Source organism: Camelus ferus, chromosome 11 (assembly GCF_009834535.1).
Source record: "Camelus ferus isolate YT-003-E chromosome 11, BCGSAC_Cfer_1.0, whole genome shotgun sequence".
NCBI lineage: Eukaryota > Metazoa > Chordata > Mammalia > Artiodactyla > Camelidae > Camelus > Camelus ferus.
The window spans coordinates 65,642,982-65,668,365 of record NC_045706.1 but is presented as its reverse complement, the minus strand read 5'-3'; the positions used below and the strand labels follow the sequence as shown (position 1 = coordinate 65,668,365).

Sequence of the window (25,384 nt, the reverse complement as noted above, 5' to 3'; positions counted from 1 at the left end):
TATGAGCTTGGATTTGGTTTCTTTGTTACTTTACTTTTTTTTTTTTTTTTGCTTGTTTTTTTATGAATCCACGTGCAAGTGAGATCATGTAGTATTTGCTCTCTCTGTCTAGGTTATTTCACTGATCATAATGTCCTAAAGTTCCTTCCATGGTGTCACGTGGTAAGATTTCTTTTTCATTTGACTGAATAAGATTCCATTGTATATCTATACCACAATTTTTTTTCATGTTGCAAAACCAAACTGAAAGGATAAATACATCACTATTTGCGAACAGATCCATGACACAACTTGACATTGAGGTCCAACAGCCGGCTTTCAACATTTAAATCCACAGTGCCTGCTGGGGGCTGAGGGTGTAGCACCAGGCCCTTGGATGCATGGACAGCTGGGCTGGCTCTAGAGGGAGAGGGTTTCGGCTGAAGTTTGCCTTAAATACTCACTTTGCTGGAGTACCACATGGTGGCAGCTGTTGCATAGTTTAAAAAAAGGACGCACTAAGGGGAAGGTTACAGACAGGTTTGGTAAATGACTAAATCTCACTACATAAACATTCAAACTTAAATTACTATATCAGCCATTCTAATATTTGTATAGAAATTCCCAAGGTGTGTCCCGCAAGGGTAAGTGTAAACCAGGACATAGGTTTTGGAAGTCAGTCCCTTGCAGTGCTTGTAATAGGAGTGCCACCAAGACTCGAGATGCTGTGGTGGCAGGACAGGTCACTTTCCAGAAGAATTGCCTGGGGCCTAGCAGCTTCATCCTCCAATCCCCTCTTGGTGCATGTCGGGGTTTGGTGGGCCATCTTGGGGAGGTAAGGAAGAGGCAATCCTCAATAAGGGTGGAATATAGATTTGGGCTTCATGCTCCATCCTGCAGTCCCCCAGGAATTGAGAGACTGAGGAAGGAGGAGCAGCTGCTAACAGGGTGGGAGTGGGTCTGCAGGTGTGGGGTCTAGGCTGAGTTGCTGGAGGTTGAGTGCAGTGATGCAGGCTAGCATCTCCCTGCTGCAAAAGCACCAGTCCACATGGATGGCACGTAGGGCGGGCTGTCCTGGGGCCCCTCCACTGACAGGATGATAGGACAGTTGTGGGGAAGCAACTTAATGGCCCAGCCAACATGGTCCTTTTTTAGAGCAGCTGACCCATGAAGGGAGAAACTTCCGTCGTCGGTCTTCGGTATTTCTCGTGGGGCCAGTAGCAGAGATGGTGCAGAGGAGCTCACGTGTGGGCACTGACCCGCCCTCAGGGTCCACTTAGGGTGGGCTGCACTGGCCAAGGTGCTTCTCCTTCCTGCCTGGGGGGGGGGGGAGAGGGGAAGGCATGGGCACCAGCCCTTTGGGGAGGCAGGGCTGTGAGGTCAGTCTCCTCCCTGCTCAAGGGTCAAGTGTGGTTCAAGTCACAGCTTCAGCAGACCTAATTTAACCAGTTTTTGTTTACTTACAAAAAAAACCAAAACACATACCCACATCCTAAATGACAATAAATAACCTGTTTTCTCGACAATATTCCTTAGGAAAATCAAGAGCTGGCAGAGCCATCAACCCGAAGGTCTCAAGTGTCATGGGCAAGAGGGGTTTTCCTGGTGAAAGATGAAGGGTGGGCCCCTGCATGGGGTGGGCAAGGTTGAGGGGTGTGACACTCGGGGTATTGGGATTTCACAGTGATCCCATTCTCAGAAGAACAGGTCCAGAGTAAAAGGTGAGATAAAGACAAACCGGAGCCTGCTCTCATTGGCTGAGGCTGATATCAGAGCTCTGCCTGTGGGATGCGGGGAGGGAGGTTGACAAGCCCCAGGGTCTGGGCTGGGAAGTAGCCAGGCCGATGTGGCGGGGCTGGGGTGGGTGTTTCCCAAAGGGCACTTTCTACACCCACCGAACTAGCCAAGATTGATGCTTCAACAGGTTAACTCAGCAATTCAGTGGGTTGAGGAAGATCTGGAAACACAGATCTCCTTTGAGATGCTAGTGCAGTGGCTGCAACAGTCTGCAAAAGGCCAGGGGACGCCAAGAAAGAAAAAGATGCTGCAAAGTCCAGATTCAACACCATGCGTCACAAAGTCCTGGTGCCAGACCAGTCTCAGGCACAGGAAGAAAAGAAACAGTAACAAACCCCCACATTTTGTTCCTGGGAGAACTCAGGAAGTTGCTCAGAAATGCCGTGGCAGTGTGGTGTGCTTTGGAGTGAAAGCAGAGTCCCCCAAGAAGCAAGGGTGGGAAGGAAGAGCAGCACCAGCCAGGGAGGCTGGCGGCCTACACCACAGGGCCGGAAGCCACCTCTGGGCCCACGTGCATGCCGCAGCCCTGGGGTGCCAGGGTGCCAGGCTCAGGAGGGCCAGGCTAGAACTGCTGCATGAGAAGTCGGTAATGAGGCAACACCTGGCTCTCGGGAAGGTACAGAGCAAGTTCCAAGGCCATGAGCATGGTGAACTCAAACCCGATGAGGTTCGATCTCTTGAATTGAAACCTCCCTTCTAACTTGTCAATGAGCTGCTTCCCAACATTCCTGTGCAGATCGCTGCCGATTTCAGTCGCCAGCAGCACGCAGGTGCCTGCGCACAGCTGGCAGGTCTGCCTGTTACACTTGCCCTGAAGGACCAGCTTCTTGAAGTACATGTAGGCCATGGACACCGTCAGGGGCTCCAGGCCACACTCTCATTTTAAACTTCTGATTTTACTAACTGTCAGCTTGAGGTGTGGGAACTTCTGGAAATTCTCGTTGATGTCCTCCTTAAGGTTGGAGGGCTTCACATACTCTGTCACCATGGTCCTGTAGGATGCAAAAATGAGGATGTGTTTGTGCTTGCCGCAGGGCCACTGAGGGTTGTCCAGGAGGTCAGGGTGGTACTCAAGGGCATCCCACATGTTGGCCCATAATTCTAGGCCGGCTGCTGTCACCCTGGTGGGGGCCATTTTGCATCTTGACCTTGGCAGACTGGGGGGGACACTGGGCCAGGGCAGAGGCCATGGGCCATGGCTGTCCGGCTTAAGTGTGACCAGGGCTTTGGTGGGGTACAGGAACTTGGTGTAGGACACAACCTTTCCACCTGCCCCCAGCTCCACACCTTCCAACTGAAAGGCCATCTCAGAAGACACGAAAATGTTGCCAGACGGATGCCTCTGCTTCTGGTTGTTCCCCTGCAGGTCACTGACCCACCAGCCTTCTCCGTAGGGCAGGACCAAGAAGGCCACATGCAGGGACCATTTGGCACAAATCAGCATGATCCCACTGCTCTCAGTATCATACTGCCTCATGTTCTTGATGAAGTGAGTCTTCTTCAGGCCTTTGTGTCTCAGGGACCCAGATATGTGCATTGTCCACTGAACCAAGGTACGTCCCACTGTGTCTTTCAGAAACATGAGGGAACAGTGCTGGGAGGCGATGCGCCTTCTCTGGTGCTGCCCATTGAGGCCTAGGCCCCAGCCAAGACCCACGCTAATGGGGGCAGGTGCAGGGCTGAGCAGGCCCTGGGGGGGCCTAGGCCCTGCTCATGATATTGGGCAAAGGCAGGCCAAAGGGCAGTCCAGGTGGTGTTGCATGGGGCTCGTGGGCATCTGTCGGTGGCAGTGGTGGGGGTGGGGGCTTCTCGCCTCCTGGGCCCAGGTTGAGGGACACCCATTTAGGGAGATGTTGTTCAGGAAAAGGACCATGGCCTGGTGGTGCCAAGAGTCCCTGTGCCTCAGCAGCACCTGCGGAGGGGCTGGCAGGCAGTAGGGCGCTGGCAGGGCTGTGGGATGGGCCTGGGGATCCACCTGCTGTGGCTGCGGCCATCCTCTGACTCTATACCACAATTTCTTCATCCATTCATCATCGTTAGACACTTGGCTTTTCTCCGTATCTTGGCTATTGTAAATAACGCTGCAGTCAGCATAGGGGTGCATATATCTTTTCCAGTTAGTGTTTTCCTTTTCCTCAAATACCAGAAGTGGGATTGCTGGGTCACATGGTAGTTCTAGTTTTAATTTTTTGAGGAAATGCCATACTGTTTTCCACAGTGACTGCCCCAAATTACATTCCTACCAACAATGCACAAGGGTTCCTTCTTCTTAACATCTTCTCTAACATTTGTTATTTATTTCTTCCTTTTTTTTTTTTTCCTGATCATAGCCATTCTAACAGACGTGAGGTGATATCTCATTGTGGTTTTGATGAGCACTTCCCTGATGATTAGTGATGCTGTGCATCTTTTTCATCTACTTATTGGCCAACTGTATATCTTCTTTGGAAAAATGTTTATTCAGATCTTCTGCCCAGTTTTCAATCAGAGTACTTGTTTGCTTGCTGTTCAGTTGTATGAGTTCTTTACATATTCTGGATATTAACTGCTTATGAGATACACAATTTGCAGAGTCTGAATGATTTGTTTACATCTTTGCTGCTGTTAAGAAGCCCCTGGTGCCATGTAAAGTCCACACTCCTGGTCCTGCTGCTGAGTCCTCCAGGAAGCACCAGGTGATTGTGCTTTCAACAAGGGCCCCAGGGATTCTCGTGCTCAAGGAAGTCAGGAAACACTGGTATAAAGTGAGTGGTAGCTGAGAAGGGGCCTTCCCTGATCGCCACCAAACCATCAGCAGGTGAAGCCAAATGAAGCTATTACCAACAACAGCCAGGGAAAAACAGATCTTTGATTTTTCAGTGTTTCCCACAAGTACAGGATCATTAACTACCACGGAACTAGGGTTTGTCAGCGGTCTCTCCTTGAAGGAGATTTCAAAGACCCCAGCATCTTGTATCCTTAAAGTAGCTGGGAGAAAGGTAAGCCAATGGGGGAAGTGGCTCTCCCTGAGAACCACACTGTTGCAATATCCAGTCAGGCTCCTTCTGTCTCTTTTAGAAGCAGCACAAGGAGCTGTGCTTTGTGCTTCACCTTGAAGGGTATTTGCTGGTTTCTGTTGTGAAAAAAGGTGTCTTTCATGCCAGGTAAAGCATGTTATGAGTTTTTAATATTTATGTAAACGTAGTGGTGTGATTGGAAGTCATTAGAAAGGTTCTTTTTCTTAGGACTAGGTGAAGTCAGGGATGTCTTTTGAGATTCACTAAGCATTGCAGTTCCTCAGATGTGAGCTTTCTGATATGCCCTTTGTCAGTTTTTCCACATATTTTTAATTCTTTGTATGGAATTGCTTTTCTCTTTGATTTGTTTTTGATTGTCTTTGTCTTCCTGATGCTGAAAATTTATTCTTCTCTCTGTCACTCACTGTAACTTCATTTCTGGTGTCTGTTTCCCTTTTTGGCAGCCGTGCTTTCATTTTTTCAGTGAAGATTAACTTTTTTTGTTTATTTAGCAAATTTGAAATTATACAAAGCATACATTCAACAAGGAATTGAAAATAAAATTTCAAACATTGGAAATGGGGGAGGAATTTAATATAGAAAACCTAAAATAGTTGGAAAGCAAACACTGTGTGTGATGGACACAAATAAATGTTGGTTTTGGAAAAGAAAAGTATTATTTTTTCTAATTGAAAATAGATGAACCTTGTCTAGCAATTAAAAAAAGTTTATTACAAGACAAAAAATAGTGTGGGAAAAAAGTATTATGAAAAATGTAATGAACAACTTCATACGTATATAATGGCCATATTAGGCCATATGAATAATTTTCTGGAAAACAAAGTTAACAAAATTAAATCTAGAAAATATAAAAACTCCAAACAGCCCACTTTCTTAAAAGAATTGTACAGTTGGTCACACATCCACCTCCTCCAGGAGGCCTGAGGAGCTGTTTCCTTTGAGCTGCTAGAAAGCTTGGCACCTATTTTACAAAGGTAGCTGTATCCCCTCCAGCATCCATCAACATCTTCAGGGCAGAACTGGGGCTTGTTTAACTTTAAAACATACATGTAAGCATTCCTAACCACACACAGCCTGTTTATTTTACTCATAGTAGTTTGTGTCTCTTATCCTTTACCCATGTCTTGCCCCTCCCCACCCTCTTCTCCTCATCAGTAACAACTAGTTTCTTGTCTGTATCAGTGAGTCTGTTTCTGTTTTGTTATATGTACTCCTTTCCCTTATTTTTTAGACTCCATATATAACTGACAACATACAGTATTTGTCTCTGTCTGACTTGTTTCACTAAGCATCCTATCCTCAAGTTTCATCCATATTGTATCAAATGGCAAAATTCCATTCTATTTTTATGCCTGAGTAGTGTTCCATTATATGTATATACATTATATATACATATATAATGTGTATATATATCTATAAAATGTATATACATTTAAAGCTTTCGTCTGTTGGGTGATACTTAGGTTGCTTCCACATCTTGGTTTTTACAAGTAGTGCTGCTTTGAACACTGGGGCTCCTCAGAGGAGAAGCACACCTCTCTCTAGGGTTTCCCCCCAGGACCCATCCCTGCTGCCCTCCCACCCACCCCAGCACCCTGGACTATTGGAATCCCGTGAACACCCCTGTCCACTTGCTATTTGTTCTACCCAGAAAGCTCTTCTCACAAACAGATAATTTCATCAGAGCAGTTGGAGCAGAGTCTAGACAACCCTCTGACGGTGTTTCCTTTAAAGGGAAGGAGAGATGGGGTAGCAGTTGGAGGGAGAGGGGAGGGGTCCAGATCCAAGAGAGATGTAAACATATAAATGATTATTCTCCCCATGCTGGACGGTTAAGCTCCAAGCTGGCAGGCTCTTTATAGGTTTCATTCACTGCAGTATTCCCAGTGCCTGGAATAGTCCCAGGCATACTGAAGAAAAAAATAAAGGTGACTTGTACCAGCCACATATTAAAACAAAAGAAGTGGGGATTGGCACCCAGGTGACTCTGAGCACTGAGCCCTGAAAGACCAACCAAGGAAACTGGAAAAGGAGCAGGGCTTGTGATGAACAGGTCAGGATCTGAAAGCCCCACACACGGCTCTGGCTTTCTCCTCCTTTCAATTCCTCTTGGAAAACCAGCAGGGAGGAGGGTCTCGAGAGGTCTGCAAGGCCTCTTAACCCAGGCTGAGAGTGGGTGGCAGAGCCCTCTGGGCTCACCTGTAAGCGAGTGGCAGGAGGAGTCACAGGGCTAGGCACTGGGAGGTTGCTCAGGATCCCAGGCTCCTGCAAATTCTGCAGGCAAACCCTGGGGCCCAGAAGGCTGCAACGATGACTCTCTGGATGATGGAAAGAGCCCTGCGGCAGGCACTGAGGGCCAGGGCAGACCATCCTCCAGCATTTGAGGTAAACCTGAAGGAGGAGTCATCCAGGTAAAGAGCTCAGTGGGCTCCCAGCCTGAGGCTTTTGCAGGGTGGGCAGGGGATGGTCCTTGGAAGAACGGACATAGGCCAGTGCGGCTGGACTGAGGGGAGCAAGGCCAGGTGGGCTGCTGGCAGGAGGAGGGCCTTCAGGTCTGGCCGAGGATCTGGACATTTCCTGAAAGTGCCTCTGAGAGGTCCCCTGTGTGTTAGCAGAGTGACAGGAACAGATCTGTCTTCTAAACATCCCTCCCTTGGATCAGAGGGAGTGAGAAAGGGAAGCAAAGAGCATGAATCCAGGACAGTGTCAGTGGTGGCCTGGACAGGAGTGGGAGGGGGATACAGAGAGGTGATGAATGCATTTGGAGTGGGGACCCAGGGACAGGGGAGGAGCTGACTGCATGTGGGGTGAGGCAGAAAGGGAGCAGACAGAGCCCCAGGTTCTGCTTTGAGCAGGTGGGGAGATGGAGCTGCTGCAAGGATCGGGGAGTGGTGGGAAGACAGTTCCAGAGGGCAGCTTGGGGCCAACTGAACCTGAGACACTTACAAGACTAGATCAAATCTGATACACGTTCCTCATGAAATTACTGGGAGAAAATGATTCTCAAGGAAAATCCACTGAGGCTGAGGGTCTTCTTACTCCAGTGGATAAAAATCCTATTGTTCCTGGGGAAAGTGACTGTTCATACTGGAGTCGGAAGTTGGGAGAGGCATGTGAGGATGGGAACATAGAGGGAACACCAAATGAGACTGTCAAATATCTCTGGTGACAGCAACCCTTCAACTGACCATCTGTCCCTGGAAGACTGCGTGTCCAGCCAAAGAAGATTACTCTGCCAGGCTGTGTGCCCATGAAGGGGACAGTCTCCCTGCCCCCAACACTGTGGTTCTGAGTGTGGACAGTGGAATCTGACTGTGTCAGTCTGTGATCCCAGCTCCAGCCCCTGCTACCTGTATGGCCTGGAGTCATGGTGATCTGACCTGCTGGCCAAGGCTTGAACCACATTCATTACGTTTGCTTTGGAAATCAGAAACCATTAGACCTCAGGAAGCTCTTGCCCAACCCTCCCATGTGAGGGCAGTTTTCTGCTGGCTACACGGAGACTGAGCACTGGCTTACACGTGTGCAAAATCACACACACAAAAACACAAACACATAGACACACGTGCACATTGACATTAAATAAGAACTATATGGTGGGATCAGGAGAGGAACAGATGTTAAGGGTGGTAATAAGACAGAAAAAGGGGATTGGAGGCATCACCTACAAGTGTCATGACTCTCACACTTTTCAGGTCTTATCCCACATGTGCTGAGGACATCCCTAGTACGAGCTAGAATCACCTCTACTGTGCAGATGGGGAGACTATCCTGGAGAAACACCAGGATAAATCCAAGATGGAGAACAGGTAAGAATGAGTTGTTGAGTCTGGAAGCCAGGTCATCTCCTCACAGCTGCACACAGACCATCCCCGGGAGCCGTGGAGAGGGCAGGGCTGCTGTAACTGTTGAAGATGTAGGTTTGCGTGGAGAAGCAGGTGAGCAGACAGCACCCCAGTGGGCTGTGAGTGGAGGTATTGTCTGAGGAGGGGGTTCCAGGAAGTGGACCCCACGAAATGATGTCACTTCCTTGACAACAGACACCAACAGAAATAGAAACTGGTTACCAGGCACCCACATTCTAGTGATGGCCCCAGAGCCAGCTCACTTGGCTGGAGACAGTTTACACAGAATCATGTTCTTTTTCTGTTTCCCAAACTCCCGTTGCTTCTCCTCCAGAAAACCCTGGAGTGAGAGTCTGTAGGCGTTGGTTGAACCGTTAACCCCAATGTCTGTCATCTATTATGAGAGGTCACCTAAGGTAACACAGGGTGCCCTGGAGCAGGCCAGTCCTGGTCCAGTCTCCTCTGGGAGCCCTCCCTGGGCAGGCCCACTTCCCCTCATCTCCATCTCGGAGTAGGGGGACTTGAGGGGAGGTGTCTCCACTGGGTAGGAATAGGTTGTTGAACACGTGGTAAACTGGTGGTCTTGTCATGGCCACACCTGAGCACAGGGCTGGCAGGGGGGAAAGAGGACTCCTGAGGGGTCTCTTATCTGTGCCACTGGGAATCCAAGGCCCTCAGGGTGTCACCTTTTTGTCCCTCATGGAGATCTCTGCAGACAGTGGTGTGTGTGTGTCAGGACAGGAGATGCATTATGGGTCTGAGAACCAGTCAAGATGATCAGACAGGGCTCTGAGGTTTCTGCATGGCTGCTGGGCACTGTATTTGCAGGACTCCACACAGGACATGGGACAGGATCTGGCCCATGGAGCCCCCTGCTCCATCTCCCTGTAGGAGGGGCAGGTGCCCCACAACACCAACAGAGTCCAGGATGGGCTCTGGGTGAGTGCGAGTGACGAGACTCCATCCTCAGAAGCCCCGGGTCCCAGAGCTGCCCTGCTCCTCCCCTGGGCTCCCTCTTAGAGACCTGCTGCCAAAGGAATCTGATGCCCCATCTCTCCCACCCGCCCTCACAGTCCAGGCCCTGCCTTGGCCAGATGCAAAGTCAATGCCCACATATGAGTCAGAATCTCAGAAAAAGACTTTGACAGAATTTCAGTTCATTTTCAGTCAAGGGTGTTTCTGCATTTTTCTAAATTGTCCTGTTTTTCCTCCATCCCCACGTGGCCACATAGGCCTGACAATCCTGATTCCTCCCACCCCAGGATCAGCCTCTGTGTTCTCATCTCTACAATGGGATGCTGTGATAGCAGTCACAGAGATGACGTAGTTCATGCAGGGAGGTGCTGGCACTGCGATGCTGACACAATGATCTGAGACATTAATGCATTTAATCATCACCCACTGCCCCTTGTAATGGTGATCGAGAACCTTGAATCTGCTCAGGGCTCCCATATTCCACCTCAGGCACAAGACCTTGAGGCTTGAGGATTCGGTCTGAGCCCCATTCCCAACTCCCTGGTGGTCCCCTGTGCTGCCTCTGACTCATATCTGTCCTCTTTCCACCCCAGGGGGTAGATGGACCGTTAGGGAGCAGGGATGAGACCTACAGGGTGTGGACCCTCCAGCGACACAGGCTGCAGAAGCTGGTGGCAAGCCTGGTACCTACTGTCCTGGGCGGCAACCCCTCCTACTTGCACACATTCCTGGGCAAGTATAGAAGTTTCACCACCTGCCCCGCAGGTGCTGGACCTTCTGTTCCAAAGGTGAGCACTCTATCCTCATGGGACATTGGTAACTCAGCCACCTACTAGCAGTCACTTGTGGGATTGTCACTCTACCTCTCTGAGCCTCAGTTTTTTCCTCTGCACATTGGGGTCAAGAGAGTATCAGGCCCTAGGAAGGTAGGGACAGAGTGGGTCCTTCATGGAAAGTGCTTTCTGGGGACCCAGCCCCTGGTAAGCTCAACTGGAGGGGCTGTTTTGGGGCTAATTGGTCATTGTCCTCCTGCCCATGAGGAAGCCTCTGCCTCCTGTGTCACTGGGACTTTGGCCATGGGTTGAACTGTTTTCCCATTTCAAAGGGAACTTCTGATGCCATTAGCTGTCCCTGTCCTTGGCCTAGGAGAGTGGGAGCAGGGATCCGTGGGAGGGAGAAGTGGGGTCCCACGCCCACTCAGATCTGTGTGATGGGGTTGGTTGGGCTCATTCATTCCTCAGACTAATAGGAAGGTCCACTAAGGACCTGCCCTTTTCTAGGAAAAACCATCATTTAATGCATCCAGCAGACAACAGCCCTGCCCTCCAGGGCTTCTGTTCTCCCAGGAGTCACACTGTCACACAAGAAATCACATCCAGGTAGTGCTCTCAGGACAGTCAATGTGACACCATCCTGGTCTCCTCTGTGGGCCTACCATGCAGGCCTGTTTCAATTCAGTGACCTTGGTCTATGCTACTGAACACTGCCCATTGCTGGGGAGGCAGGTGTGTCCCAAGATCTGGTATCTGCCACAGGAGCAGCTCCCCACTGCACCTCAGAGGCATTGACTGTCCCCAGCACAACCTCTTCTGATTTCTCCATCTCTTCTCCTTTGGTGGGCTCCAGAAGTCAGGGCTTTTTCTCAGCATGGCCTGTGCCTCCCTCACCCCTCAGGTTCAGGGAGTTTGAGGCAAAGGAGGAGATGCGGATTCAGCAGGGGCAGTGGATAAAGGGGTGCAGGGACTGCCTCCTCCAGCCCCACCGAAGTGGAACCTCAGGCACCCCCAGCCCCTAAAGTGGGCCCCCAGCCAGGTACCCATGTGCCCACTGGAGCTGAGTGCAAAGGTAACAGGGGCTTAGGGATGGCCACCGTCCCCACATCAGTCCTTTTCCCTCATGGGGCTCACTGGTCTTTCAACCTCAGCAGCCACCAAGAGGGGTCTCAGCTGCCCTTTGTCACTCTGGGGTATTGACTTGGTCAGTTTTGTAACTTCACTTCCACCTCCCTGTCTAAGGACCCCACATAAAGTCTGCCTGGGAAGTGGGCAGGATGGGGAGACACTTGGAGAATTGGAGTTCCCCACTTCCTGACTTCCCTTCCTCAAGGTTCCCACTTAACTCCCTAACACGTGACTCTCTTAGAAGCTCCCTCTTACCTCTCCCTCGTCAACCCCCATCACTGCAGGTGAAGATGCGGGTGGTCTCGACTCCAGCCACACCCACGTCCATGTCATACAAACACTGTCTGTACCAACACGTGCACTGCATGGTCAGGAGCTGGACGCAGGAGCCCCTTACATTATTTCCTCCTCCACTCTGCCCCAGGGTGTGTGCCCAGGAAGGGTGGCCCCAGGGCCCAGCCCACCTGCCCACAACTACACAGATCCCAGTGTCCCTCGGAGACCATGGCACCTAAGGAGATTCCCCCTGAAGCTGTGAGAGTATGTGGACACCATGGAGGAGCTGGTGGGGCCTGTCCCCTCAGCCACTGGGGAGCTTGATGCAGAATTCCAAGAGGACAGAAATGAACTGAACCGAGAATAGAATGGGACCTACACGGATTGGATCTCCTGAGCTACAATGACAAACTGTGCTCCCACGAAGACTTCGTTACCAAGGTGGGCTGGGCCTGGAGCCTGGGGGCTGCAAGATTCCAGGGACTGGCACTCTCAGCATCAGGATTGGGGTTCTGCCCAGGCCTTTGGGACTTAAGCTCTGAACCTTGTCCCTGAGGGGTGTGTGTGTGTGTGTGTGTGTGTGTGTGTGTGTGTGTGTAGCCAACTGCCTCAGTGGTTTAAAGCGTGCCACCTTGTGGAGGACAATGGGATGGGGCTCTGTTTTGCACTTTCCCTCCAGGTATTTATGGCTCACAAATTTACTCCAGGCCAAGAATACTCACAGCCTCTTCTTTCCATCTTAGGTGAAGGCAGTCATTCACCCTCAATGACTTGCTTTCCCCAGAACCACAGCTGGATCTCTTGGTCCTAGCTGAGGAGTTGGAAGGGAAGAAGGACTCACCTGTGAAGAGGTGAGCCAGAGGAGGGAGGGACACTCAGGGAGACAAGGGAGGGATGGACCCCAGGTAGAAGAAGGAAGGCAAGGGACACCCAGGTAACCAAGGGAGGCAAAGACCTAGGACAGATGGCAGAGGGATGGGACCACAGAACAGGAGGCCCACATGGCTCTGTTCATCCCTCCCCTGCCTGGTAGGCCTGGCACTGTGGAGGGCCTGCCAGGGACTGGATGCAATGCAGGGCCATAGGAAGGAGAAGACGGGGGCCCAGAGGGAAAGGAAGGACACACAGCTGGGAGTAAGGCCCAGGAGGACAGCAGAAGAGCTCTAGTGTCTGTACTTTGACTGGAGTCCTGGAGACATCTGCCTCTTGCTCCCCAGTGCCATCATCCCACTGCCCAGACCTCCTCCTCCCCTCACCTGTACATGCGAGGCCAGTCACTGTCCACCTTCCTCCTACCAGCTGGTGCAGAAATGACTCCTGGCCCTTGAAGCAGGAGTTGGGTGTGCGGGCACCCACCAGTCACAGTGCACCCCATTTGGACTCAAGTACTCATGAGTCTGACATTGGCCAAGATGCCCAGACGCATGATCCAAGGCCCCCAGCTAGGGGTCAGTGATGAAGACAGCCCACCAGACATTGATTTCGAGGAATGTCTAAGGTACTACCAAACACAGAGTGGCCTATTCAGGACCAAACACTTTATTATCTCTCCAGGACATCACGATTTCCCTCCATTCCAGACTGGACAGCCCCTCTCTCCTCCCCAGGGTAAAAAGCACACTGCACAGAGCCTGGGACCCGGGGATGCCTCAGTTCTCAGAGAGAGGTCTCCTATTAAAGAGGCCCCAGGGCCACGGGATGGGTTCAGTGAGGACAAGGAGAAGCTCCCCAGCCTGGCCTTCCTCTTGGCCTCTCAGTACAGCCAGTGGCCCTGGGAGATGTCCCAGAGCTCTTCCCCAGGGCCCTTGAAATTTGCCCTGGAGGTTCAGGGGCTCCCCAGGCCCCCTCCCCTCAGACAACTGGCCTCAGCCCAGCTCCTCCACCAGCTGCCAAGTCTAGGATGTGGGCTCCAGTGGAGGCCCAGTGTCTTCTGAGAAGCTGTCCCTGCCCAAGACTGACCTCGGGATCTCTGGGAGGCCAGTCTTGACTCTGGGGCTGCTTCACCCCTCACAGGCAAAAAAAAAAGAGAAGGTGTGACCTGTTTGGCACAGAGAGTAGGAGAAGGAGAAACAGGCACTGCAGCCAGCAGGGAACAGCGTGCCAACCCTCCATTACCAGCCCCTTAGGGGGACCCCAGGGGACCTTAGGGGCTCCTCCTCATTCAGTGCTGACCCCAGCTGATGTGGGGATCAGGGAGGAAGGGCAGGGAAGGAGGGGGGACCATCAGGGCCAGGGTGGGGTGGGGTGGTGGGGAGTTAGAGGGTAGGGGAGGTGGGTCTGGGTGGCTGTGGGTGGGAGCAGCACCTTGGGGGGCTGTATGTAAAATGTGAATAATGGTAGTTTTGTTTGGGAATGATCTCAGACCACTGTAGTCTTATTCCTGTCTGCACTGCTCTACAGAGACAGGGTCCTGAGAAAGAGGATGAGGAGTTCCCCGGAGCTATGGATCCACAGGTGGCTGACTAGATCTTCCTCCGCATTGACACGGGGTCCTCAGACTGCTCCTGGCAGCCTGCAGCTCTCACTTTCCTCAGGGACCCCTGCATTGTCCTTTTCCCTCGAGCCTGATTGGCCACGGGCCTGTGGGGCATTCCCTCATCATCTGCATCCCTGAGCAAACTAGGGATGGAGAGCTGTTTTTGTGCCTTTCAGCTCTCTGGACACTAACCAGTTCTCTAGAATGGAGCCTGGAGACAGCCCTTGTCTTTGGGGAGCTTCAGTCTGCTTCCCTGAGGAGGACAGACGACAGTCCAGGGTTTCCTTTCTGGGTGTCCTTGGCCTGAGAGACAGGGCTTCCTACCTCTCTGCACCATTGTAGAGGGAGCCTCTTCTAGTCTCCTGGGATTATTGCAATGTGGGGAGTGGTGGAGGCAGCTCCCTCTTAATCCCAAGGACACAAGGGGAATTGGCTGAGAGGAACCTCATGGGGTGCCTGTTAAAGGTGTGTAAAAGGGGAATGACAGCATCACTGTGGGATTTGTGGGATTTCTGGGTGGGAGCATCTTGTCCACTGAGGGAGGACAACCCATCTTGCTGTGGCCTTAGGGGCTAATGAGTTTGGAAAGGCACCCCACAGTTACTATTCCTTCCTTTCCCACCCACGGCTGCATGTGTCAACACAGATTTGCATCTGAAACAGTACCTTCTATAAGGGAACCCTCCTACACTGTTGGTGGGAATGTAGTTTGGTGCAGCCACTATGGAAAACAGTATGGAGATTCCTCAAACAACTAAACATAGACTTACCCTATGATCCAGCAATCCCACTCTTGCACATATACCCAGAGAAAACTCTAATTGGGAAAAGATACATATACCCCAATGTTCATAGCAGCACAATTTATAATAGCCAAGACATGGAAACAACCTAAATGTCCATCAACAGATGCCTGGATAAATTGTGGTATATTTATACAATGGAATACTACTCAATCATAAACAAGAATAAAATAATGCCATTTGCAACAACATGGATAGACTTGGAGACGGTCATTCTAAGTGAAGTTAGCCAGAAAGCGAAAGAAAAATACCATACGATATCACTTAAATATGGAATCTAAAGGAGAAGATACATATGGACTTATTTATAAAACAGAAACACACTCACAGACAGAGAAAACAAACTTACTGATTATCAGAGAGGAAGGGAGTGGGAAGGGATAAATATGGAGTTTGAGATTTGCAGACACTAACTACAATATATAAAATAGATAAACGACAGGTTTATACTGTATAGCACAGGGAACTATATTCAACATCTTGCAGTAACGTTTAATGAAACAGAATATGAAAACAAGTATCTGTATGTTCATGTATGACTAAAGGACTACACTGTACACCAGAAATTGAGAACATCTATCCTGTTGGCTTTCCAGTGTATGGGAGCCCCGAGAAGTGAAAGAGAAAAGAGAAGTAAAAAGGAAGAAAGAGCATCTCAGGGCCAGGCAGGTGGGCGGGCAGAGCAGGCTGGAGGCGTGGTGGGGTAGCTCGAGATGCTTTTGGGGGAATCATTTGTTTTTAGTAGGTACATTATTGCGAGCAAGGTGAGTAATAAACTATGCATAGTTACTGGAAAGCTCAACTGGGATGCTTTTCATAAAAAATATTTTTATTAATAGTTGAGAACATACAAATTAAATTCAACAGAATGGCATATAAATTATAGCTAACCAGCAGGAGCACATTATTAGGGATGTTGCTAATATCAAAATGAATTTTGTTTGCATTTTACTTGCACTCAAAACTATTCAGAAACTCTGGATTTTCCGTTGCTCATGTAGGATGGTCTCCTCACATCCTTGAGCTCCAAAAACCATACAAGAGACTCCTTCATTAAAAGTCAAATTGACAGTCAAACCAGCACAACTAGGAATCTGGTCTGGAGCCTCTGTAGATGATTTATAGCACTGCTGGGCCTGCCTTTCAAACAGGTGGTACCAATATAGCAAGTCCCAGGGAAGGATGGGGGAAGTGCTAGAGCTGAAAGTCATAAGGACAAGTTCATGGAGGAGATGAACCACAGAGGAAGGCAGGGCCTGACTAGGGCCCAGCCCTTCTTCGGGATGGGCTGGAGACAAACATCACTGGCATCTTAACAGGATGTTCCTTCGATGCAGGGACTGAATGTGCTGTGCAAACTGCATGCAGGTCATTTCGTACGTCCGCCTCCACCACATACACACTGAAGGCCAATAACACCTCCAATCAATGTAACAACAAAAAGCAAAACAAAACCCACAAACATATCAAAATGTCCCTGGAGCCTGGATAAAAATCACATTCACTGAGCACTCCTAAATAAGTAGAAAGAGACACGAACAGTGGGTAGAGGTAGAAAGTCAAAGACAATCAGGGAAACACAAAATTTCACAGGGAACCAGCGGAAAAAGGGCATCCTTCAGTGACTTTCCCCTGCCAAATCAAGTCCCAACTCCTCAGAAAACAAAGTCCTTCAGAACTCGGCCCCACCTACCCCAGCTGCCTCCACTCCAGCTTTCTCCCCAAGGACACTCACCCACACCCTCCCTTCCCAGACAACTCCTGGTTTTCCTGACCGGAGGTGTCATGTTCAGACTTCTGGGCCTTGGTGTGTCCATTCTCCTCTACCTGGAGTGCACTTCTCAAGGCAAACTCCTAGTCATACATCAACACCCGGCATGAAGGTTTGTGAAGCCAGACACAGACAACCCCACGCAGGTGCACAGCAATCAGACCTACACCATATAAGCAATGCTGTGGGCAGTACTGTCTTTCCATTACCTTCTAGGACCTTGTTTCTTTTAGGCCTGACCTAATTTAATTCCTCTTATGGCTCCTAACCCACTGATTTCACGTGAATCTTCACAACTGTGTGCTGTGAAGCACTTTGTTCCTGAAGAGAATGAAAATATTCAGGTTTTTTAAAAGAATTTTAGTCTTTGCACCTAGCTAGCATACTTGGTAAAACATTCCCTCTATGTATTTCTAAAATAATGACCATTCAAATTTGAATATGTTTCTGAGCTAAATTTGCTTTTAAGAGTAAAATATGCTAGAATTCTAAATTATTAATAACACTAATTAAAGAAAACAGGGAGTAATGAAAAGAGCTCTGGCAACTGAAACAGGATGACAGTCTACAATCTCAAGTCTGACTCTAGTTGTGTGACCTTAGGAACTGGCTTCACCTCAAAATACTTTCTCATCTGACTGATAGCACTGCCCTTCCCTCTCTGCAGGTGGCTGTTCAGGTAACAGGAGACAAGGTACCTCGCACAGTACCTGACACGAAGTGTTCATAGTCCGCTTCCTTCCTTCAACACAAAAGACACGCTCACATGAAGGTTTTAGATGTAAGGGAGCCCACACCTCCACAAGTCTCTGTCAGCACAAAATACCACTGGAGTTGGTTCTAATAAAAAAAAAAACCCCAAACACAAACAAACAAAAAGACACCGTCACCCCCGACCCCGAAACGCTTCTGAGGGATCTGGAGCCAGACAAGGGAGACTGCATGCGGTTCTGCAAGAACTCCATCAGGGCCGCATACACACTGACCACCGGAGCATTAAGAGGAAAAGTCCACAGTCATTGTGCTAAAACCTCTGGATGCCTTTATGCTAGAGTTCATGCCGGGTAAAAGGGGAAAAAAGTCAAACTAGGCCCAACTCCTAAGACTCCTTAAATAAATCAAAAGAGCGATGCTGACTTACCCTTCCTGAAAGGCGAACAGTACCATGCCTAAGTCATTCAAAACTTCAAGACTGAAACATTCCACACCCAAACTGGTGCCACTACATGCCTTTTAGAAAGCCTGCGCAGGAGGGCACCACGGGCACCACGGAAGGTGCTGAACCACAGCCGTTCGCGAAAAACGCAGGCAAGTGGAGAACAAGAGGATGATTTAAGGGTTGTGCACACCCGCCGCTGAGAACCGCTTTCCAGACCAAGGCCGCCTCCTCAAGTACCTGAAGTAATTCGCGGCTTCACTATGGGGACGGCAAGGGAAGGCCGCGAGGCGAGCACCCTGGGGCTGGGGGCCGTTCCCGTCCCGACGTCCCGGGGTCCCCAGTTCCCGGCCGCCGCCCCCCGCGCCCCTCCCCCACTCCGCGCGCCCAGCGAGGGCCGCCCGGCAAGCGCCGCGAGTAACGCTCCAGCCCGAGCGGCCCAGGCCCCGCACGAGACCCCCGGCGCGCGGACCGCGGGGCAGCCCGGCTGCGGTCCGGCCTGGCTCGGGGTCGCGGTCGCGGGTTGGCGGCCGACGCCGCGGCCGCGTCCGCCCAGGCCGGGCGTGAGGCCGGGCAGGAGGCCGCGGACACTCACCGCATCACGCCGGAGGAGCCCTCGCCGATGAGGTTGCTGGAGCGCGGCCCCGCGGCGAAACCCGCCCGCAGACAAGCTCCGGTCCCGCGCCAGCCGCCGCCTCCACCGCCTCCGCGCTGGCTCAAGGCTTCGCGGCCACCGCTCTGCCCACACGGCGCCTCCCGGAGGGACCGCGCCGCCGCCGCCGCCGCCGCCGCTGCAGCCGCCGCCTCGAAGCAGATGCGGAGCTTCAGAGCCGCCGGCCGCTGGGACCAACTGCCAACTGTCGCCTGCCTGCCTGCCTGCCTGCCTGCCCAACGCGCTGGCCGCTAGGCGGAGGGCGGGGCCCAGCTGAGGACGGCTCCGGGGCAGGGCTGGGCAGCGAGCGAGCGGATTGGCTCCTGTGGCCCGGGGGCGGGGCTGAGCACTCAGGACAGAGACACGTGTGTGAACTGGTGTCCACACAATTTGTTTTTTTCTATTAGGAATAATTCTCCTATGAACATTAGTATACAAGTTTTGTGGAGATCTATGTTTTCATTTCTCACAGCTGCATACCTGAGATTGTCATGGCTGGGTTGTAAGGACACTCTGTGGTTAGCCTTTTTAGAAACTGCCAGACTGTTTCCAAAGTGGCTGCACAATTTTACGTATTTCCACTAGTAGACTATGAGGGTTCCAGTTTATCTCTACATTATAGCCAACACATGTTATCCTTTGTCTTTTTGATGACAGCCATCCTCATGGTTCTGAAGTGGTGTCTCATTGTGGTTTTGGATTGCGCTTCCCTGACACTGAGCTTCTTTCATATGCTTCTTGGCCATTTGTATATCTGCTATGGAGCAATATGTATGAGCAATTATGTATTCTAAATAAAAGTCTCTTTTCAGAGATATGATTTGCAAAAAATATTCTCTCATTCTGTGGGTTGTCCATTACTTTCTCGAGAATGTCCTTTGAAGCAGAAAAATCATTTAAATTTGGTAAAGTTTATTTTTTGTTTCTGTTGTTGCTTGTGTTTTCGGTGTCATCGCTAAAGCTATGTTGACTAATCCTATGTCAAGAAGATTTATACCTGTGTTTTCATCCTTTTTTGAAACCATCTTAACCATTTTTAAGTTACAGTTTAGTGGTGTTAAGTATATTCACATTGCTGTACAACAGATCTCTAGAAGTTTTTCATCTTTCGATTCTGAAGCTCTGTACACATTAAATGCTAATTCTCCCTCCTCCTCCCCTAGACCTTGACAACTGCTTTTCTACTTTCTGTTTCTATGATTTTGACTACTGTAGGTGTTTCATATGAGTGGAATCATACATTAATTGTCCCTTAATAAGTGGTTTATTTCACTTAGCATAGTATCCGACAGTTTCATCCCTGTTGTAACATGCGACATGATTTCCTTCCTTTTTAAGGCTACATAATCGTCCATTGTATGTATAGCCCACATGACCCATTCACCTATTGATGGGCATTTGGCTTTTCACCTCCTGGCTATTTCTGAAAACTGCTCCAATGAATACAGCTGTGCAAATATCTCTCTGAGATCCCGCTTTGAATTCTTTTGTATATATATACAGAAGCAGGATTACTGGATCACATGGTAGGTATATTTTTAAATTTTTGAGGAAACTTCATATTGTTTTCCATAAGAGCTATAACACTGTGCACGCTCACCAACAGTGAGAAATATAACCACTATCAAGAACTTGGTGTATATCCAACTTATAAAAATGTTTATGCTTTTTGCACAGTATAATTAATCAAAATTAAACATACTGAAAATATGTTTGCTTATATATGGAATCATATGCATATCATATTGCCTTTGGCTTCTATTTCAACATTCTGACTTCAAAGTAATAAAAATCGGTATAGTACATGTTCTTTAATTTTTTAAAATTATTTATAAGTTTGCATTATATGGATGTGTTAAAAATAATTTATCAATTCTCTTGTTGGTGAACTTTTATAAATCATAATGTTACTGGGTTATCAGGTCCAGAGGAAAAGTCTTCCCTTTCAGAACTTTGAAAATATATTTCATCAACTATGGTTTTTGTTATTGTTTTTAAAATTATGCCATCACTTTTATAATTCTTTCATGGTGGGTGATCAATGTTTCCTTGCTAATTGTTTTTAGCACTATATTTCATCTTTTGTGTTCTATTCTTAATTGAGGTGTGACTAGTTTTAGGTTAAAAAATTTATCCTCTGCATGATCTAGTTTGCTTCATTAACTGCAAAGACACATTCTTCATCAACTCTAGAACATAATATTATCTTTTTCAAATGTTTTTTTCCTCCTCATTCTCTCCTGTGTCTACTTCTAGAACCATGGATATACATGTATTAGACCATCTCATATATTCTGTATGTCTTCATCAGCTTGGACTGCTATAACAAAATACCAAACACTGAGTGGCTTAAAAAACAGATGTTTATTTCTTAGTTCTGGAGGTTGGAAGTCCAAGATCAAGGTGACAGATTCAGTTCTTGGTGAGAGCTCTCTTCCTTGCTTTCAGACGGTTGACTTCTTTCTGTGTCCTCCTGTGGTGGAGAGAAAAGAGAATCTCTCTGATGCCTTCTCTTATAAGGGCATTAATCCCATTAGGAGAGCCCTATTTTAATGACCTAATTACCTCCCTAAATGAATCCTCATCCCCAAATACCATCACGTTGCGGTTAGGGCTCCAATATATGAATTTTAGGGGGACATATATCCATAGCATTCTGCCCCTTGTACGCCAAATTCATGCCCTTTTTGCATGCAAAATACATTTTGAGACTATCCCAATAAGTCTCAAAGGCCTTAACTCATTCAAGCATCAACTCTAAATTTTAAAGTCCAAAGTCGCATCTAAATAGCATCTGAATCACACATGAGTGAAACTGGAAGTACTAATCACCCTGAGGCAAATTTAGTGTATAGCTGTAAATCTGTGAACCAAACAAGTGTTTCCAAACTATGATGGTCAGATGAGCATATAATAAACACTCCTACTGCAAAAGGAAGAAACAGAGAAAAAGGAAGGGGTGACAGTTTCCAATGAAGTCCAAAACCTAGCGAGGCAAATCCCATCAGACCTTAATGGAGGAGAATAATCCTCTTTGGTTTGATGCTCTGCCCTCCAGGCCCACTGGGGAGGCAGTATCACTCCCACAGCTCGCTGAGGTAGCTCCCCCCCTCCTTCAGTTTGGTGGGGTGCCACCCACATTCCATCTCTCTGTAAGGTCTCTGTCTACACCATGATGCTCTGTGACAGCAACACTCCCACACTTTGATTCTGAGGTTCCTGGGCCTGTGGTGGGATCCACAGCCCTGATAAGCTATGCATTGCCTTTGGGGTCTCTTCTTCCCTTTTCTTGAAGGGAAGCACGTGTTCACAGCCAAATACCTCTCTTCTTCCGTTTTGCAGAATCCAAGAATTCTGGCAGCCTTCCCTCATTCTGCCTGGCTTTCTCTGTCCTTTCAAGTTCCCATTGGCAATGTCTCTGCTGGTTTCATCCCTCTGTATTCCTGGCCTCTGCAGAGATAATTGATTTAATCACATCCAGAATTTCTTCTTCAAATGGTTGCTCAGCTATTCCCTTAGAGTTCTCTTTGGAACAAACCTTCTCATTTTGAGATATAGATAGGCTGAGAATTTTCCAAATCTCTAAATTCTAATTACTTTTGGCCTAACAATTCTGTCTTCAATTTCTCTCTCTCCTGATGTGTTACTATAAGCAGTCATGAGAAACTAAGCCACTTCTTCAGCACTTTGTTGAGAGATCCCCTCAGGTGAATATTCAGTTTCATCACTCACAAGTTCCACCTTCCACAAAACACTAGAGTATAGTTCAGTCAATTTCTTTGCCATATGATAACAAGAATTGCCTTTCTTCCAACTCTCAATAACATGTTCCTCATTTCCATTTGAGACCTAACCAGAATAGCCTTTAGCATTCCGTATTTCTATCAACATTCTGTTCATGATTGTTTGTGTTTTCTCTACACATATGGAGACTTTCTCTCCAGTGCCCCTCTTTCTTTCTTAGCCCTCACCAGAATCACTTTTTTCTTTCTTTTTTTATCAATTTATAATCATTTTACAATGTTGTGTCAAATTCCAGTGTAGAGCACAATTTTCAGTTATGCATGAACATATATATATATTCATTGTCACATTTTTTTCTCTGTGAGCTACCTACCGTAAGATCTTGTATATATTTCCCTGTGCTATACAGTATGATCTTGTTTATTTAGTCTACATTTTGAAATCCTGTATATCCCTTCCCACCCCCCCACCCCCTTGGCAGCCACAAGTTTGTATTCTATGTCTATGAGTCTGTTTCTCCTTTGTATTTATGTTTTGTTTGTTTGTTTGTTTGTTTAGATTTCACATATGAGCGATCTCATATGGTATTTTTCTTTCTCTTTCTGGCTTACTTCACTTAGATTGACATTCTCCAGGAACATCCATGTTGCTGCAAATGGCGTTATGTTGTCGGTTTTTATGGCTGAATAGTATTCCATTGTATAAATATACCACTTCTTCTTTATCCAATCATCTGTTGATGGACATTTAGGCTGCTTCCATGTCTTGGCTATTGTAAATAGTGCTGCTATGAACATTGGGGTGCAGGTGTCATTTTAAAATAGGGTTCCTTCTGGATATATGTCCAGGAGCGGGAGTCCTGGATCATATGGTAAGACTATTTTTAGACTTTTGAGGAATCTCCATACTGTTTTCCATAACAGCTGCACCAAGCAACATTTCCACCAACAGTGTAGGAGGGGCCCTTTTCTCCCCAGCCTCTCCAGCATGTATCATTTATGGACTTCGGAATGACGGTCCTTCGGACTGGCATGAAGTCATATTTCATTGTAGTTTTGATTTACGTTTCTCTAATAATTAACGATATTGAGCATTTTTTTCATGTGCCTTTTGGCCATTTGTATGTCTTCATTGGAGAATTTCTTGTTTAGTTTTTCTGCCCATTTTGAATTATGTTGGTTGTTTTTTTGCTGATTAAGTTATATAAGTTGTTTATATATTCTGGAGATTAAGCTCTTGTCAGTCTCATGTTTTCCTAATATTATCTCCCATTCCATAGATTTTGTTTTGCCTATAGTTTCCTTTGTTGTGCAAAAGATTATAAGTTTAATTAGGTCCCATTTGGTTTTTTTTTTTTTTTTTCTTATTTTTCCCTGTTGCCTGGGTAGACTGCCCTAGGAGTACATTGCTGAGATGTATGTCAGATAATATTTTGCCAGTGTTTTCTTCTAAGAGGTTTAGAGTGTCTTGTCTCATGTTTAAGTCTTTAAGCTATTTTGAGTCTATCTTTTTGTGTGGTGTGGGGGAGTGTTCTAAGTTCATCACTTTACATGCTGCTGTCCAGTTTTCCTAACACCATTTGCTGAAGAGACTGTCTTTACTCCATTGTATGTTCTTGACTCATTTGTCAAAGTTGAATTGACCAAAAATTTGTGGATTTATTTCTGGGCTCTCTCTTCTGTTCCATTGACCCATACATCTGTTTTTATGTCAGTACCATGTTGTTTTGATGACTGTAGCTCTGTAGTATTGTCTGAAGTCTGGGAGGGTTATTGCTACAGCTTCATTCTTTTTCTTCAGTATTGCTTGGCAATTCTGGGTCTTCTGTGAATCCATATCAATTTTAGGATTATTTGTTCTAGTTCTCTGAAAAATGTCCTTGGTAATTTGATAGGGATAGCATTCAACATGTAGATGGCTTTGGGTAATATAGCCATTTTAATCACATTAATTCTTCCTATCCAAGAACACAGGTTATCTTTCAATTTCTTAAAGTCATCTCTAATTTCCTTAGTCAGTGTTTTGTAGTTTTCTGCATATAGGCCTTTGACTTCCTTGGTCAGATTTATTCCTGAGTATTTTATTTTTTGGATGCAATTTTAAAGGGATTGTTTCTTTATTTCCCTTTTCTGATATTTCATTGTTTGTGTAAAGAAATGCCACTGATTTCTGTATGTTATTTTGTATCCTGCTACATTGCTGAATTCTTTCATCACCTCTAGTAGTTTTTGGTTGGAGCCTTTAGGGTTTTCTATATATAGTATCATGTCATCCATGTATAATGACAATTTTACCCTGTCTCTTCCAGTTTGGATTCCTTTCATTTCTTTTTCTTGACTAATTGCTAGGGCTAGGACTTGCAATACTATATTGAATAGAAGTGGTGAGAGTGGGCATTCTTGTCTTGTTCCAAATATTAGCAGGAAGGCTTTCTTCACCTTTTCACCATTAAGCATTATGCTGGCTGTAGGTTTGTCATAGGTAGCTTTTATTATTTTGAGATATGTTCCCTCTATACCCACTTTGGTAAGTTTTTATCATAAATGGGTGTTCAATTTTATCAAATGAGTTTTCTCTGCCTATTGAGATGATCATGTGATTTCTGACCTTTCTCTTGTTGATGAGGTGTATCATGTTGATTGATTTGCATATGTTGAACCATCTTTGTGTCCCTGGGATGCACCCAACTTGATCATGTCGTATAATCTTTTTATGGTTTGTTGTATTCTGTTTGCTAGTGTTTTGTTGAGGATTTTTGCATCTATGTACCTCAGTGATACTGGCTTATAGTTTTCATTCTTCTTTTTTTTTTTTTTTTTTTGTAGTATCTTAGTCTGGCTTTGGTATCAGAGTGATGGTGGCTTCATAGAATGCATTTGGGAGCATTCCCTCATTTTCAATCTTTTGGAACAGTTTGAGGAGGATTGGTATGAGCTCTTCTTGGTCTTTTTGGTAAAATTCCCCAGTGAAGCCATCTGGTCCTGGACTTTTG

General features: G+C 47.4%; 1 protein-coding gene and 2 pseudogenes across 1 annotated transcript; all 3 read right to left on the bottom strand.

Annotated features, from left to right (window-relative positions):
- LOC102507523 overlaps positions 1 to 25,384 on the bottom strand; it is a 367,819-nt pseudogene that overhangs the window by 50,754 nt on the left and 291,681 nt on the right.
- On the bottom strand, positions 13 to 19,141 carry LOC116666864. Its single transcript, XM_032490537.1, has 3 exons — positions 19,129 to 19,141; positions 18,592 to 19,022; positions 13 to 1,296 (listed from the first exon to the last, which is right to left on the bottom strand). The coding sequence occupies exons 1-3, from the start codon at positions 19,139 to 19,141 to the stop codon at positions 994 to 996; spliced, it is 747 nt and encodes a 248-aa protein (XP_032346428.1). The 3' UTR covers positions 13 to 993.
- LOC102517847 lies at positions 35 to 3,923 on the bottom strand (annotated as a pseudogene).